General features: G+C 39.3%; 1 protein-coding gene across 1 annotated transcript in view; it reads right to left on the bottom strand.

Annotated features, from left to right (window-relative positions):
• The window catches only part of LOC121957710 (oxysterol-binding protein-related protein 10), an 82577-nt gene that overhangs the window by 52329 nt on the left and 12491 nt on the right, over positions 1 to 17757 (bottom strand). The window contains exons 3-4 of the mRNA XM_042506451.1: positions 10383 to 10462; positions 5627 to 5695 (exon numbers count right to left, since the gene is read on the bottom strand). Of these exons, the coding sequence (XP_042362385.1) occupies positions 5627 to 5695; positions 10383 to 10462 (149 nt within the window). The remainder of the gene's footprint in view (positions 1 to 5626; positions 5696 to 10382; positions 10463 to 17757) is intronic.

Below are 17757 nucleotides of genomic sequence, written 5' to 3'. Positions count from 1 at the left end.
GTGTGTAAGAGGAAAATAATCAGCTTACAGACGAGAACACTGCTGTATTGTGCAAAGCTGAGCCACGAGGCATGCAGGAAAGGAAACAACATTTCATGAGCGTGAAACAGATAAGACACGCCGAGGTTTCGTCCTCCAAAACTGGCACAAAGCCCCGAGCGTATCAAAATAATGGAACGGACAGAAGATGTCAGAGGGGAAAACTGCAAAGAGGAAAAGGGCAGGAGGGGAAGTGATGGAGGGAAGGAGATGCAGCAAAGTATCGAGCACAGGTGTGAGGGACATGCTAAAAATAGGGATCATAATGCCTAACTTGAATAAACTTAAGATTTATTGGAAATAGGGTAATTACACATCACACTGGTTACTTTTTGCTCCTTTAAAATGAATCACTGACTACTTATGAGCCCCGGCCTTAGTTATGTTTCTCATATTGTTTCATTTAAAGGATTTTTAGAGGCCTGAGTATTTGCAAGTTTCCTGTATTGGACAAAAAGAGCAAAAATCTAGAAAATGTCAGACACAAACTTGACATAATTTGTATTACTTTTATGTTCCTTTGATTACTGCTTGTGCCGATGTATCTTTTACCAAGTTATTCCAGTCTAAAATCAAAGAAAATTAAAAAATCTCAAATACGTCACAACAAAAAAATAGGGTGTTTCAAGACTTTTTTTTTTTAAGAGAATGCGTGTTTTTCAAAACACAGAAACTGGGATGAAGAAAAGTATAACATGGTTGATACAAACTACAACAGAAAAGAGGAGAAAACTGCTGATTTTAATCTTAAATCTTATTTGAGAGGGTTCACCTCACATTCCCACAGCCCCCTTGCACTTAAAAAAAATGGAGGCAGGCAGCGAGTTGAGGCAATACAATCCAAAAAGAAAAGTTTGTACACAAATTCAGTCTATTTTTTTGGATTAAATTTATGCGAAATTGACAAGAATATTGCTGACAAGTGATACATTTTATCTTGTGTTTCCAGAGTTATGTGTTTTTGTTGACATGTTAAGAATTGTTAACATATCATATTTCCTGACGGGGGTTTGGTTTAGTATTTTCCACCAGGAGCACAATAGGAAATAATCTCAAAAGGAATTCTAGTTTTAGTCCTTAAAATAGTGACCTCAAGATCCCCAGTCTTTGCAAATCTTATTATGTGACTAAAAGCTCTTATTGCCTTTAGATGTGAGCGTGTGTCAGACTTTAGTATTGTCAAAGTAATTTCAAAGTCTTTCAAATGTCTGCGAGTACGGTAGGCTTCACAGGCAAAAATGACCTGGTAAGATTTCTTGAAGTAGTTTTGTAACTTTCAGATATATGATGAAGCCACCACACAGCAGAGTACAGTCTGACACATCAAAAAGTGCATGAAAAACATGCAACAGTTTCATAAAGAATAAAAGAATGAAATCAGGACAACAAAAGAGACGCATCATTGCTGTGGTGTCTATCTACCTGCAGAAATCCCAGTTTTAAAAATGTAATCATGATTTTCATTTACATCGTAAATTTAGGGCCATGACTGGAACTCCAGTCTCGTAATCGTACACAGAGAAGGCGGGATTTGCTCAGTGGAAATAAAAGTCCTGACGTTTGCTGCTTCACAGGTGCTCTGCTGTCACTCGGCCGTGGGCGGACTTGGCCCTGTGAGAGGCAGCGTGGGTAGCTGCTGGTGCAACGGTCAGCTGCTGACCTGTCATTTTCTACACTACAGGGAACGACGCTAATTACACACAATTACCTATTCAGTAATAACCTTGGTCAGAGGGTGTGAAAATGCTTTTTAAATAAAGTACATACAAACAGATGCAACTAAATTAAGGGATTTTTCTTGATATTTTACTGTATTTTGACAGAAATATATTCCCCTAAAGTGGAGGACAGACATACAGAGCAGCAGGCAGGAGCTAAACGCCACGCTCACACTTTCTTTATTCAAGCAGAAAGTAAACAACAGTACCAGTCCCACTCAAAGTCCACAGTCTGACTCTTTGTGGCCTTCCTGTCAGGAGTTGTGCAGGCGTGCAGCTACACACAGTTACTGGTGGCCTGTTTATCAGACTGCTAATCAGCATGACGACCTGCTGCTGCGCTCGCTGCATGACTGAACAGTTTTCCACCTGCACCAACACGACACTTTCACACACCTGCATGTGACAACACTGGATGTGGAAATATACTTTAATTATTAATGATAGCTTTTAATTCAAACTGTGTCATTCAATAATAAGGTCAATTTTGAGGCCACAGTTTATGGTGTGGTCTGGGTCATAGCTACCATTGTGGAGGTCATGACCTCTGTAATGTTTCTGGAAATTTTGAGGTTTAATGACGCTAAGGGGAGTTTCCATTAGTCCTTAGAAACTGACTACTTTGAGGCAAAACTTAAATAAATAAGTCACTCAGGAATTACATACCTGGCAAAGTAGACTTCAAAGCAAAACTTAAACCACAAAACAGGGAGATAAAATTTGTGGAAAATAGAATTTAGCACTTAAACATAAAGAAAAAGTATTACCGTGTTTTTTTTCCTCTATAATGAATTTTGTACAGTTTTGTTGGTGGTAGATCAGGATGTAACACAAAGCTACGTTCTGTAGTTATTCATTTCACAAAAATGTCTATATTTGATCTGTATTTGGATTTATAACATAAGTTGTTTTAAGTTATTAGAAATGGTTTCTATCGCTTCATTTTCTGTGTTCAAAATCCAATACTGAACGTGGGGATTCAGCACAAGACACTGATATCGGCGTTTTGTTTTTCCCTCTCTTCTACAATTTGATTTATTTCATTTCAATATTTACTATAACAGTAATTTATTTAACTTTATACTTTATTTTATTTAACATTATAACAGTATTTTATTAAACTTTATTACTACAGTTGTTTATATAACTTAATTTTATGGCAGTTGCTACTTTGTAACTTTAGCTAATTTAATAATTGAATATTTTAGTACTTTACAGTCGTTTAGAGGAGATTTTGAAAAACCAAAATATATATTTATTGTATATCACAATATAGCCTATAACATTTAAAATAACATTTTCATAATCTCGTTCTACCGGCTGTCCCTTTTCCCTCGAAGGCAAGACAACTCTGCCGCCCCCCTCTCCATCATAGTACCTCTATACAGAAAAGCAGGGTGACATAACGGCACTATATTCCCGCCTCGCAGGTAGTGTAAAAGGAGCTTATGAAACAAGCGAACAGAGCAACAACCGCTGTAACCCACTACCTTCAGGGATCAGCTGTAACTGTAAAACTGGACAAAGGAAACTGACCTTGTTCATTGAGTTGCTGCCGAACTACTGGAGCCAGACTGTCCTGAGAGACCTGATGAGAATCTATAGAAAGCTCCAGCCGAGAGATAGACGTGTCATTAAAGACTTAATGCTTTATTGAACAGGGAGCTTTCTTATATCATCAATATGGTTGTGTCTCTATGCAGTGTGTTGCAAATTAAATTGTCAATGTGGTTATGTCGGTAATCTGTCAGTGTGGCTGCACAGAGACAGAAAATCACCCTCCTGTGTTTTTCTTTTATACAGTGGATCAAATTATTCTGACCCCAACAGAGGGGATTATTTATGTCTTAGTTTAACCAAATCATTAACAAAGCTGAGGCTGTAAACGGAAACCTCAGACTTATAAAAGGAAAAATATAAATACAAATATACAACTACAGAGGCACTAGATTCTCGAATTGAGTTTCAAAGTTCATACTTGACCTATGAGACAAAACAGTATAAATATAAAAAATATATATTTGAGTTGTGGACAAAACAAGACATTTGAAGACATCATTTTGGGCTTTAGGAAACGGTGATCAACATTTTTCACCTTTTTTGGACATTTTATAGGAAGTAATCGAAATATTAATTTGACGCGTTGGTATCGGACCTAGAAAGTAGTGGTCTGAAATAGCTATATTTTACGAAGCAGCTAAATACATATAGCGGCAGTCAAACTTTTCTGTCTCTGTCATTTTGTGCTTTTTATGTATGTATGTTTCTACAGTGGAAATGCCAAAAAAACACAAAAACTCTAAATACAGCAAAAGAAGGTTTTCATGATAGGTTGAGGTGGACAAGTTAGTGAATCAACAGAAGCAAAATGTAAAATGTATCAAAATACAACGAAAACAGACGTTGTAAATTAATTATAATGTACATCAGTTAAATATCCACTAAAACAACGGACCTAAGTGAAGCCATAAGACGACTGCTTAAGAATTAATACATTACACAGAAACAAATGCCGTATTTCAAACATGTTTTGACGTTGTTTTACCTCCTTTAAAGTTTGACAGGAGTTCTCTTAATTACGCCATCTGTTTATATCAATGAACCAAAACTAAAAGCCACAGAACAGTGGATGTGTGTTTTTTTCTTACTCATATCAAGGCTTATTTTTGTGTTCACAGAAAGAGCGAGGGGCAAAACTCCATTCCATAACTTTTCTTGGTTTTCCATGACCGTGGGAACCCTGATTGTGTCAATATCATTACAAACAACAAAATTCCATGACTTATTCAAACTTTTTCAATAATTTTGCCTAATTCCATGACTCTTCCAGGCCTCGAAGATGTGACTGTGAAATTCCATGACTTTTCCAGGTTTTCCATGACCATGGGAACCCTGAATGCACCATTAAAAACAACAAAATTCCATGATTTTTTCAAAAAAATTAAGGATTTATCTAAGTCTGTGACTTTTTGGGGCCTGGAAAACAAGTTTATTGAATCCAATGACTTTTCCAGGTTTTCCATGACCATGGGAATCCTGCATGTCTATCCACAGATAAAGTACTGTATTATCTATGCTGAGGAAAAAAACCCCCAACATACTCTACCTCACATTTGCTCATCTCAACAACTTCACAATAAAAGCCTCCCTAAGGCGAGTCTGACGGATGTATTTACTTCATCTGTATCGATCAAAATGTGTCAGCGTTTTTTATCCAGGTTTTAATAAAGACGAGGGAAATGAACCTTGCCCCTCTCTTTCTGTAATAAATAAATCCTGCTATACCTTCTCTGTTATCAGAGATGTGGCCAAGCCTTCAAAGGTGGCTGTCGCATTGCCGGAGTCGCTGCGATAACGATCCGAGAGGCAGACAGTGCAGCTCGAGGAAGGATTAGACCACAGCAGTGGGTACAGTAATAACAGCTGCTGCCCCACAGTCAACGAACAGGAACAAAACGCCCGTTCAGCTCCGCAGGGCAGAGGGAAAAAGAGAGATAGATGGTCTTCCTCCTTCCACTTTTCCTTGCTTATCCAATTTTCTCTCCTGTTTTGACTGCGTTTCTCATCACGGCTGAGCAGATTAATTGGACTTTAGCCCTCGCTCCAGCTGTGCACCAGTTTGAAGTGGTGAAGAGCTACATGTTGAATAAGCAAACCAGCGATGAGGCAGCGTAATGAGGCTGCAGTATGTAATTGTTCAAATAGACACATGAAAGAGTGTTTTTGCAAAGAGCAGTCAGCATGGGAAAGAAAATGTTCACTGCAGGACAGATGTCTGAGTTTTCTGTGACCTTTCTAATGTTTGAAAAAACTTTCTGTGTGAGTCAGGAGGCAAAGTGCCTGTTAATGGATCTGTGTGTTTGACTCACCAGCACGTCCTGGCCTCCTCCTGCTCTTTCCACACTCAGGTGTTCATCAGAGCCCTTCAGCTTCCTCACCTGAAACCAACACACACGTACACACAGATGAATGGAAAAAATAATGAATAAATTAGTTAAGAAAGATGATGTAAGAATTTGCTTCTGTTAAAAGCAACGCTAAAGGTACTGAATGGTTTGATGTGTTGGAGGAATTTCACACATTATAACTAACAATAATTAGAGCTAACAGAGCTAACACAACCCTGTTAGAGAGTCAGAAGCTTTTCCCCCTTTTACTGTTTGACAGTTTGTTTTGACCATGAAACCAAGCATGAAATGTAGCAGGTTTATAAACAATCCAACTGCTACAATTCAACATGAAATTTCTTCAGTCACAGCTTTTTCCATCAACAATCTATAAATCACTACTTGGCACACTCAGTAGTCATGGACCACAATTTCTCACACATTAATTTAGTTTTGGTGGCCTGACAGAACATCATCATCTGGTGCCACATATTGGTTTTCTGTCTTTGGAGCTGGACTGTTCATTAGCGTCTCTCAGAGCGCAGAGGGCACTCACGACAAGACACATTAAAATGAAACCTAACCATTGATTGTGCTGGTCCTAAAAAATTTGCTTTCACTCGCCTCTAAAGCAGCTGCTCCTCTTATCCATCGATATGATCAGCTCCGATTGGAACGACTGATCAATTATCAACCCCGCTAATCAAACTCCAAAAACTCTTACTGAGGAAAAAAAAACAATAAAAAAACTTCTGAGCTCTGCCTGTGCTGCATTCAAAAACCTCAAAATTTATAGGGGGGACACAGCGATACCAGGATGATACAAAGGGACACCGAAAAACAACTGCATTTATCTTTGTCGGTAGACTTGGGTCAGTTTCTGGTATTGATATTCCAGTCCAGTGTACAAGCTTAAACTGATTAAATTTATGCTAACAAGCTGAAGTAGCATCTGTCCTCAAGTCACATTCAGGCAATTTTAAAAGTAGCCTAAGTCACAGCGCTAACACAACAACAGCATTAGTATAGCAGCAAGGCCGTCTGATATAATTTCATGTTTCTAATGGAGCAACTTCAACAACACATTTAGTATGTGTAATACTGCCAAACACTGGTTTTGGCAACATGACAAAGATCGAAGTTCAGCAGAAGGGGGAGGAGGGAGAGTTTTGAGGAGATGGGAGGAGACACAGAGATATGGAGTAACTCTCTTACAGAGACAAAAACTGCAACATGACCACATTTTGGATTTGAAGCCGACGAAAGAGTTGTCCTTACTGCAGGTGTGTGAGCTGAGCTTTCACTGGACGCTGTATTACTATTTATTCCTGTCGCTGGCTTTGAAAGCACCACAGTGGGCGAGGACTGGCTGATTGATGAAGCTAAAATGAGGAATTATCTAAATGAAACCTCTATTCACTATAAAAACAAACCTAAACATGGTGTCAGCTGGCTAGAGGGAAATCACTAGGAACCCAAGAGTTTCTGCTAAGGAAAATGACATGGCTAAAAAATAAGCTACACAAACATTACCGGCTGTTTGATATGATGTGATTTCCAATTAATATCACAACATAAAACGTGATTTCTGATACATAAAGTAACATTAAAGACGTAGGTAGATAGCAAGTAGGCTACTTACCCATCTTTAAAGTGTTAAGGTCTCCAGTCTGATCTGGAGCACACAGCTGATAGCTATGTGGTTTGTTTACATGAAGTAACAGAGGTGCATATTTAATCAGTTAAGTTTGGACAGAGAGCTCCAGTGTTATGTGATGCTGATGTTCCAGTTAGGATTCACTGCTGAATCAACTGGGACATCTGATAAAATTTGGTAAACCGGTTTCAGTCCAGTGTTTGGCGTAATATCAAATCCCTGTGTACCCGCCACACCCTCCACTACATAAAGGGATACATTAATGCAACATATCACAATGCAGAAAAAGTCCACAAATCACCAAATGAGCGTCAGAAGTCAGAAACTCAGCGTGTTTGTTCACATGTGCAGCTCCAGAAAATATGCCTTCACAGCTTTCATGTACAAAATCGATTTTAATACCAAAAGTTTGCCAAAGAAATAATAGATCTGAATAATTTCTCTCCTTTCTCGACAATGAGATGCATCCATCAGTAGATACAGAAAGCAGCACCCACACATAAACAGACTAATCCCTCAAAGTCCACGCTCAGCCCGCCTTAAAGATGCCAAAATATTAATCCATAATATTAAAAAGCCTGGTTGTGGATGAAGGTAGTTACTACTACACCTGACACAGTCATCTTTCAGAAATGAGCCACAGAGAAATGAAGTGGACAGTAAAACCAGGGACATGAATCATTCTCAAATAAAGCAGCAGGAGCGTTGCTGCCATATTTCCCTAAAGCTCCAAGATCTTCTGTCAATGGAAATGCTAAAAATATTCTCGCATTCGGTGAGCACGAGAAGTTACACACAGCACGTGTTAGCTGAGCTCTGCAAAGAGTGTCAGTCCTGGATTTTTACATTTTGTCCCCTTTTTTCCATTATTAATACATCCGTCCTCATTTTTGTTGCATCTTTTTTGTACCTTTCCTCACGTGTTGCCTATCTGTACTACATTAAGCATGGTTTATTTTCAACCTTGAATTTTTGCTTGTTTCCTTTTTGAGTGGGGTGAAAGGTAATAAAGTTAACAACACAGAGACAGATTTTATTAGTTAGAATCATTTCTTGATGTCTGCAGAGACATGACATTTATTTGGATGACATTTATTAAGGTCCGCAACTATGGATTCACTCAGCCTGTTTCTGTTAATGGGGAGAGAGTGAAGGGGAGTCAGAAAATGAAAGCAGCCTCTGAATAGAAACAACTTAAAATGCATATAGTGTAGTGAGACAAAAATCACAAAGTAAGTTGACTTACTGCTGTTTTCATGTTACAATATTTAAAGTTAGAAGTTAATTTGCCAACACATCTAGTAGTAAATCCTTAGCCTAATATTAGCTTTCTGAAATTTTAAATTTATCATACACTGCCTGCTTTTATTAAGTTATTTCACTGTTGTTTGGCAAATGTTTGGCAAATGTCCACAATACGGCTACAGCATTTGTTAGAGACTACTAGAGGACAGCTGCTGCAAGACTTTATAGAAAACACAACATTTTAGCAGGCAACCATTTTTTTATTTTATTTTTTGTATCCATTACTCAGTTTGTGTGTCCTATAGGCAGTAAACTTTCTATGTAGACCACATCTATAATGCGTTATGAGGACATTCGCAGTGAATTATAATGCTTTCACAATGCTTTATGACTACACTCATAAACACACATATGCAAATGGTTTCTGTCATAAAACATTATAGATGTAACTTATAATGCCTCATAAGTGTGAAGTGTTTATGGATGCTCTTGACTAGTTTAAAACTATTGGTTGACTGATGGGGCTTATAATGCATTATGACTTCCTATACACACCTATACACACATTGAAACTAATCTACGCTCCAATATATAGTCACATTTGGATACATTTGGCAACAGCCAAAATGCTGAACTCTCAGTCAATAAACCAATGGGTGATGTCACCATAGCTACATTCGTTATTTTATACAGTCAGTGAGTTCATACAACCAAAGAAGAAAGTCAGAGGCAATGAGTGCGACCCAAACACAGCAACATAGTACCAGCCAATAGGGCTGCAATGGTATGAGATTTTTATAGCACTATTTACCGTATCAGCAAATATAACAGTTTCACGGTATTCTGTATTACACAATTCTTTGTCTTTATCAGTTACAGTGTCTCTTAAAGGAATGAAAACATTTTTTTTTAACAAACACTTCATTATAATTGAAACTCGAATCCATTTTCTAAAAGAAAGTATGTGCAAATAGTTCTTAAATCTGAGTGCACCATATGGGTTAAATTTAAAAGGATATTTTGCCGATTTTCAACCAGCTTTGAATCAAAACAATGTGGGGAGTATCTGATAATGAATAGTGGTAAACTTTCCTTCATTCAATCAGTGCCTAGATATGGCAAAACACTCTCTGTTTTCTCTGGTCATGTAGCATCAATTATATTTGCAGAGACATCCTAGTTTTAGGGGAGTTGTCTATTTATATTGGTGGAATGAGGCACAAGTTAGACCTCGGCTTAGAGCTGGTGCTGGTAGAGGAGGTTGCATCATCAGGAGGCTTCTGCAAGACTTCACAGGAAAAAAGAGACATTTTCGCAGGTCAAGATGATGAGAATGACAGGAGGAGAAAGAAAGCCAGGAGAGGACTCTTGAGGGAATGTTAAATGAGACTCATGGGAGATGATGCCATTTGAATTGAAAAATGACATGGAAAAAAATCTGTCACCTTGAGACACATAGAAAAAGCCAGTGGACTGAAAGCATAACAGAACGAGACAGAGAGGGCTCAGACTTTCCGGGACTGTACAGAAGGTTTTCACCTGGTTGACGACCTGCTTCTGCACACTAACTGACAAACTGTTCAACTCATAAACCAGACCTGAGTTCACTGAAACGGGAAACTTGTCACATTTATAAACAGACACGGGAGAGCGAGAATCTCGAGGGAAATGTCGAGGCTTTCCACTCACTTCTCTTCCTGAAGAGCACACGCCAAGAGGTTGGACCAGAGTCATGTTTACAACTCTGCCACTGCGAGTGAGTGTGTGTGTGTGTGTGTGTGTGTGTGTGTGTGTGTGTGTGTGTGTGTGTGTGTGTGTGTGTTGTGCACTCTTTACCTTGGCACTGCTGTCAGAGTGGCGTCTGGCACACGCTTGGAGCTGACTGATCCAGAACTGCTGCTCCTTGGCGTCGGAGGCTACAAAGACACAACAGAACAAAAACACATTAATCAAATTACAAGCTTTAACTTCCATTACACACTCAAGAAGCTGAGAATAACCAATAAACCCGTACATGAGTTCACAGTCAGGTCAATACACAGTAATAAGAAAGCAATCTCCCTTAAAGTGTCTCCACATGTGCAGCATTCAATTTTTATTATTATGTTACTGCAACTGCCATTTCCACAGACGAACTTTTAAATTATTTTACAAGGTTTGTGCAGAGAACTAAACATCAGCTGGAGGAACAAGATGCTGGTTATTATTTTAAAATTTGAGACTCAGTAGGAGAATTACTCAACAAACTTCACTGTTTTAATAGAAAATTGCTTTCAAAATACTGATGGGTGTAAATACAAACTTCATATCTGTCACAGCCTCCTGTAAATACGTTTTAGCTCCACTATCACGAGGTTGAAACCAGTCTGAATCAACACAGTGACCCCAAACATGGTTTACTGAGAGGAAATTCGGCGTGACAGGAGGCAGAGACACAAACCCACAGGTACATACAGCATTTAGGGCAGGTGGTGAGTGTATGAGGTTTCAACTGTGGTTTCATTTCCTTCTTTTGTGAGGCAGCCTCTTCAGTCAAAAGCTCCTTTAAGCCTACTGCAGACTGAAATTTTAGAAATCTTTAAAGTTTGCAAGCTGCACTGTGGGACATGGATCTAACAAACTTGGGTACAACATCAGGTTTAATGTATGCAGATTTTATGATGACCACGCCTACTGAAATGCACACTACAATGTAAGTCCATCGACGTCAAAACGCCAAAAGAAATCACAGTCAGTGTGCATAATCCATCTATTCAGCTGCAGTGGTAAGAGCAAAGCATTGGCATTTATTTGTGTTGAAAAAAGTTTGAAAAGAGGTCATTTTAGCGAGCCTATTTTGCATTTATTAGCATTCACTAGCATTTAACTTTTTTTGCAGTAGCCACTTGTGGTATTGCAGTGAAAAAATCCCCTGCTACCCAGAAAGCAATTTCCCCGTACACCACCATTATAAAAGAGACATCAATTATGAATCTTTCTATTCTGATTTTTTTGAGCCATGGTGATTTTATATTTGTCAAACTTTCCCAGAGATAAGAAAAGCAGTTTAAAAATCTGTGATGTCATCACAATGTAAAGTCGATGAAGCAAGCAGGAGAAACACCACTGTCCACAGTCAGTGCGCCGCATACCCTGGAAGCAAACCTGGATGCTAGGAAACGTTTTCGGTAAATGCTCCAGGCCAGCAACTCCATAGGAATGAATAGGCGCCAATTTTGGTCTGCTGTCTAGGTTGAGTCTATGCATTTAACGTTAGCGTCTACAGCGTTGCGTTGATCGGTGCATCATTTCATACTGCATTTCTATTGGTTGGTCAGCAGACGTAGGTCGTAACAGCAGTCGCAAAGTGAGATGGTCATCCAAAATTTCTGACACTGCCAGAATTTTATCCCAGACAACCATGATTGTAGAGGGGGGGCCATTTGTAAACGCCTCTCGCTTCTCCTATGCAGAATTATTTGATATCGTTCGGTTTTATCAAAAAATGTTTTTCAGAGTACTGAGAATACGACTGGATAAATGAAGCTTGGATTACACTCAAGTTGTGTGAGAGTTTGCACTCGAATGTTGTGATACTGTTTTGCTGATGTCACACACGGACCCTGTGTACTTCACTTGATCAAGAATGTTCTCTGTTTTTGGATTCTTCTTTCATTGCAGAGGCGTGCAAGAAAAACAAAGTTTCCTTCACAAATTCACCGTAGCACGGGGTGAGTGTTTGATGTACAATTTCTCATTTTCTGGGTGAAGTTTTTCTTTAACTAGTGACGGCCTCAAACTGTGTAAAGAAACCAGTGAGGACTACCTACAGGATGTCAGTGATCTCATTTGTAGCCAAATAATGATTCAACTTGCCAACTGTCTAAGCAGCCATGTGACCCTGTTACCTCCTGAATGATGTCCAGAGGGCTGTGTATCACATCTGAACCCTTTCATTTTCTCCTCTATGCCAAATTGAACATTCAGTATGCAAGAGACAGCAGCGATTCATTTGGCCGATTTGCGAGCAGCACAGGAAGCAGCTTGATACTCTCTGCATGCTTGTGGTTTTTTCCCCCTTGGCACTGAGACAATACACTCTGTTATCTACACACAAATAGCCAGTTGAAGCTCAGACTTGCTGACTAACACAGCGAGCCGCAGCCCTTCCAGTTGAAGGAGACGCTGACTGTCGGCTTGTGTCGACCGGCTCCAGGTCAGAATGGAAAATAATATCCTTCTGATCCCATTTCACTGACTAATTATTGGAGAAGAAAGTCTTTGATAACACTGAGTTCAGGCTGTAGGTCAATCTCAGCTGGAGCACTAACAGAAGAGAGTAACAAATGATTTTAAGATGGCAGATGATTGCGCCTGCTTTCAGATTATTATGCAAATTGCTGCATCTTGTGATTATGTGCCTCTTTCTACTTTGCACTTAGCATCTTCTACTGAAACAAAAGAAAAGGCATCACTCAGACCTGCATTATTAAGTAAAAGTGTTCTTCAAATCAATAATAAAAAAAAAATTCACCCACATCATCACCTTCTCAGTAACAGAAGTGATGGTATCTAATCAGTACACCTGAGCACATTGTTGTGTGAGGGCACGCTTGATTTTGTAACACTGTGTGATCATCCGGAACAAAAATCCGGAAGACTCACCCAAAAAAATATTCTCTTTGCAAACATTGCTGTACATAACTTGTTAAAGCTTGAGCGGGCAATTTAATTTTGGCTTCACTTGAAAAAAGTCCCATAATAAACTTTGAGCATATTGTAATTCAAGTGGTCTGAGATAAAACTAAACTCCTGCACCTCCTTTTGCTCCTGTTTTCAGTCTTTTAAAACTCTACCCCTGATGGTAGACTTAGGCCAATCATAGGTCATTTCAGTGAGAGGGCGTACCTATTGGCTGTTACACGCATGCAGATGCGCGTGCATGTCCCTTTGATGAACGTCCTATTCAATGGCGGAAAATCCTGCAGAGAAAGTTGTTCAGTAGTTCAGTATTGGCAGCAAGTGCCTGTACTGCAATGCAACCAAAACCGGAAGACAGACTAATTGGAAAGATATCCAACCTGCAGGATGCTACAACTGATAATCAATCAAGGATAATATAATAAAGGGATTATTTTTGGTTTATTGGTTCTTTGTTTATGTTAGAATTTACTTCAAACACTTATTTAACTAACTGAGTACTACTGCAACATTATTCATCACATCTCTATGACTGAAACTACAGGCCTTATGTGATTGGGTTAAAGCCTTAAAAAATCCCAAATACATGTATTTCCTCTCACTTGTAGTGCTAATGATCTATCTAGATTGTTTTGGTGTTAAAAAACCCCAGTAATGTGTCAATCCAGAAATCGTGACCCAGTTACTCAAAATAACGTGTCTGTGTCCCGCTGCTGGACACACGGACCATTTATTATTCAGCATTTTATCATATTGTTATTTTTGAGATCATGCAGTAAATTCTCAGTGGTTGCATGTGTAATGTACAACTGAGTGTAACACCATTAAAGCTTTTGAAAAGAAACTTTGTATGATGGGATTTTCATTTTGGGTAGAAGATTTCATAATGTGTTGTACGACCTAGTTCTTTTGAAGCACACTGAACCCTTTAATCCACTCTTCTTTAAACTGTTTGTCAGACATTCGGTATCAAAGTATTTCAGTATTTTTCTCCTGATTTTGATCTAAAGAAAAGCTTTAAACGTGGAAATGGATGCAGCACTCTCCTTTTCTGTGAGTGGATAACGAGGACAGAAGCTTTATTAGATTCATAAGAAATTTAACGGAAAAGAAACTTTTTTAAATCTTCACTTCAATGTTGAGTGTTTCTTTGACATGCTGATGGAAGGTATTTCAACATATGGGGAATTCAATTTGCACTTGTCAATCAGTCACACCCCCGACATCTGCCGCATGCAAGAGAACTATAAAAGGCCTCTCTTTAAGTAAAGACGCAACTTTGAGAAAATGAGACGTTCACAAGAAACTCCTGACAAGTGCAGCGTTGGAGAGGCGCTCTCCCACTGGGAATGGCTGCTCCGCTCTCCGAGGAGAACACGGTATTCACACAGAAACACCTGTGCCGAGCTGTCTGTCTGCACAAAGTAACAACCTTCCCCACTCGTTCCTCATTGTCATCATCTGCAGAAATCACTCGCTCTAAAGGGGCCACTTACCCCAAGAGTGAGCAAGCGCCTAAATCAGATTTTTTTCTCTGTGATGTGCACAAGCCTCGCTGTGATTAAAGATAATTAGTTGCCTGTATTGAGCCAAGCAGTGCGGCTATGCTAATATGCACCTGTTTGCACGCTGACGTGAGAGATGTAAACGCCGCTCAGCCAAGAGCAGGACCTGCTGTTCTCATTGTGGGAGAATACTGTGATACTGATGAAAATTTCAAAGCTGGTTTTGTGTTACGAGAGGTGCAGACTTGGAGGTGACACGCTGACAGCTGCATTCATGTGATGAATGTGCGAGGTTTTGTGCTGAAAACCGAAGGGACTAACAACGACATGAGAAACTGGTCCATCTGCACATTAAAAATGAGTAACAATAGACGCTCGTGCTGGTCTGTGAGTCCTATTTAAATGTCAATATTCATCCATCCATCCTGAATAATATCCGAACACTTAAGAGAGAGAGAAAAACCCCTCTTAGTCAATCATCTCACCACCATCATCAGACTAATTACAGCCATTTTAATTACAGTATAGCGAAAGATGTTATTGGTTATGATAATGGTAAGTCTGGAGATTAATGCTCAGGCCGCCGGTTAGATCTGATTAAAGTGCTGGGAGATATTATGAGCGGGGCATTTTCAAAGTATATTTCAAGGAAATGGACAGGCTGATGGTGACTGGTGAGGTTAGTAGAGTGGGACAGCAATTACAGCCACCAGCCTTTCCACATCAAAACGACACCCCGTAATTATTCACACTATATTATATGCGAAGAGACAATTTGTTGTAATTTCAGGTTTAACTTCGGGTTTAATTGGTTTTTAATGGCTATTATTCACTTGTGATTGAGAGAGCTGCATCTCACGTTTGTTGTGCTGAACAGTTCATTTTAATCTTTTATGCATTTCAAGAAAGGGAGACTTGAATGTCATTTTAAAGCAGAGTAAGTGTTCTTACACTCTACTGGTATTTCACCCCATTAAAGGCAGAGCACAGAAACACTACGAGGAAGGCAAAGTCGACAGATATCTCTATATGTATGCACAATCTGTAAGCAAAACGGATACCATTTTGGTATCGAGACGGTTCTAGTATGCTAATTTTAAAAAATAATTAAATACAGTACACACATGTGTACAGTAAATTTCATCAGGATATCAAAATAAATTCCCACAAATTATTTCCATTGCAGTCCTGAGGTCTGGGCTAGGAGGCAGGCAGAATTGGGTAATGGCAAGTATATGCTACCAATCATAAACGAACCAGAAAATGCAGTGAAGTTGGAGACAAAATCTGACATTTACAATATTTTGATCAATTTGTAGCTTTTCCAAGCTTGATTGAGGTAGTTGGACAGTAATAGGACAGTTCAGCCTTTTAGAGGCCCTTGCCTCAAGTGTAGCTATAGATTCTGCGTATCCAGTATCTTCTTACACCAGCTGGCGACAAGGAAATCTTTATTTAAGAATAAAGGTATCAACCAGAGAATAAAGTCGGCCTTTAAAGCTTTGGACACAGACCATCGATGAAATGATATGCAGCTTAAAAAAGCTGTTAAACGACTCCAGACTGAACCTTGAAGCTACTCTTTGTCCACCCTCGAGGTGAGCTCTCAGGGACTCCCATGGTAACCAATACCAGATCTGAAGCGTACGGGCTAATCTTAATCACCGACTGTTGAGGAGGCACACGAGAGCCTCTTTGTACCCTGCTGTTTGAGCAAATTGAGGCTTTTGAGTACAAATGCTGATATTCAACTGTGGTTATTTTCAGAGCAAGAATATTGGGAAAAAAAGGGTCATACTAGGCCTTGTGTGTGTTTAGCTGAGCTGTATCAAAAAACTGCTTTTCTCGCTTAATGACTTTCTTGATAGTTCTCAACTCTCACTGAGGCGTCGGGAATGGAAATACCTCTGCCTGCGAGATACTCTGCCCAACTTTTTCTCCTCTGTTGGATCATTGTTTCCTCTTAGCTCAATACACATGGATCACTGAGTTATTCAGGGAATATAGGCCAAGTTATTCTGATATCCTCCCCCTCGAGAGTGTGAGGGGACATTCCAGCGGCTCAAGTGGAGCAACAATAAAAAGGAGTTTCTCTCGCCTGAGTGGATACAGGTCACTGAAAGCAAAAGGCCCTCAGCACAGTGACCGGCTGCAGGCTCTGTGTCTGCTAACAATAAGTCTTAAAGTGATATTTCACTTTGGTGTAGATTTAATGCTTCGGCCAAGCACTTCTTCTTTCAACTCAGTATACAATGTTTTTCACAAAACTGCACATATATGTGGGAGGCGTTTCCATTGTACGCAAGTGTAATGACCGGAATAAAGTAAGTATTTAAACATTTTGTCAAAAAAAAAAAAAAAAAAATGCCCATCACAGCCCACAACCCAAAGTTTTTCAGTGCAACTTGCAAAACTTCCCTAGAGCTTTAAAGGTACACTATGCAGGATTCGCCATTTTTTTCCATAAAAGGTACAAACACTGAATGGGGGTGCAGAGTTATTCCACCTTTGAGCCGGCAGTGGAAGTAGTGGCAGAGCCGTATTAATGTTGACAAGTGTGATGTTTTGACGACATGTTATGTGTGCAATCCACTATCAGGAGATGTAACACGCAGCGAGCAGAAGTTTGAAGCTGATTCAGAGAAGAAGAACAGCAATTGAAAATGTCTGTAAGTTGTGGAGAAATTAACGTCGAAGGAGCTCCTTACATTTCGAGCAGAAGACGAGATCAACCTCCATATAAGAGAGACAGGATATTATTGTTTTTGCCATGTTATGCCATTGTTATTGTTTAGAAAATCGCCAATCTAGAGACCACTTCCTTCCAGTATCCATGTTATCTAAGTGTGCTGTTCAGACAGGACGTGCTGATAGTTTCGGCGTTTGGGCTACTTCTTTCATGAGCGAATTTGTCAAGAATACACACACGATTATCTATTATGAACAATATAAAGGCTATTATAGATATCGTCATTGTCAGGCACAAACCTTCTCCACATTTCACTATTTTCTTTTTTTTTTTAATA

Source organism: Plectropomus leopardus, chromosome 18, assembly GCF_008729295.1.
Source record: "Plectropomus leopardus isolate mb chromosome 18, YSFRI_Pleo_2.0, whole genome shotgun sequence".
In the NCBI taxonomy this organism is placed as follows: domain Eukaryota; kingdom Metazoa; phylum Chordata; class Actinopteri; order Perciformes; family Serranidae; genus Plectropomus; species Plectropomus leopardus.
The sequence above is the reverse complement of the archived record's forward strand: the minus strand, read 5'-3'. Positions and strand labels throughout refer to the sequence as shown.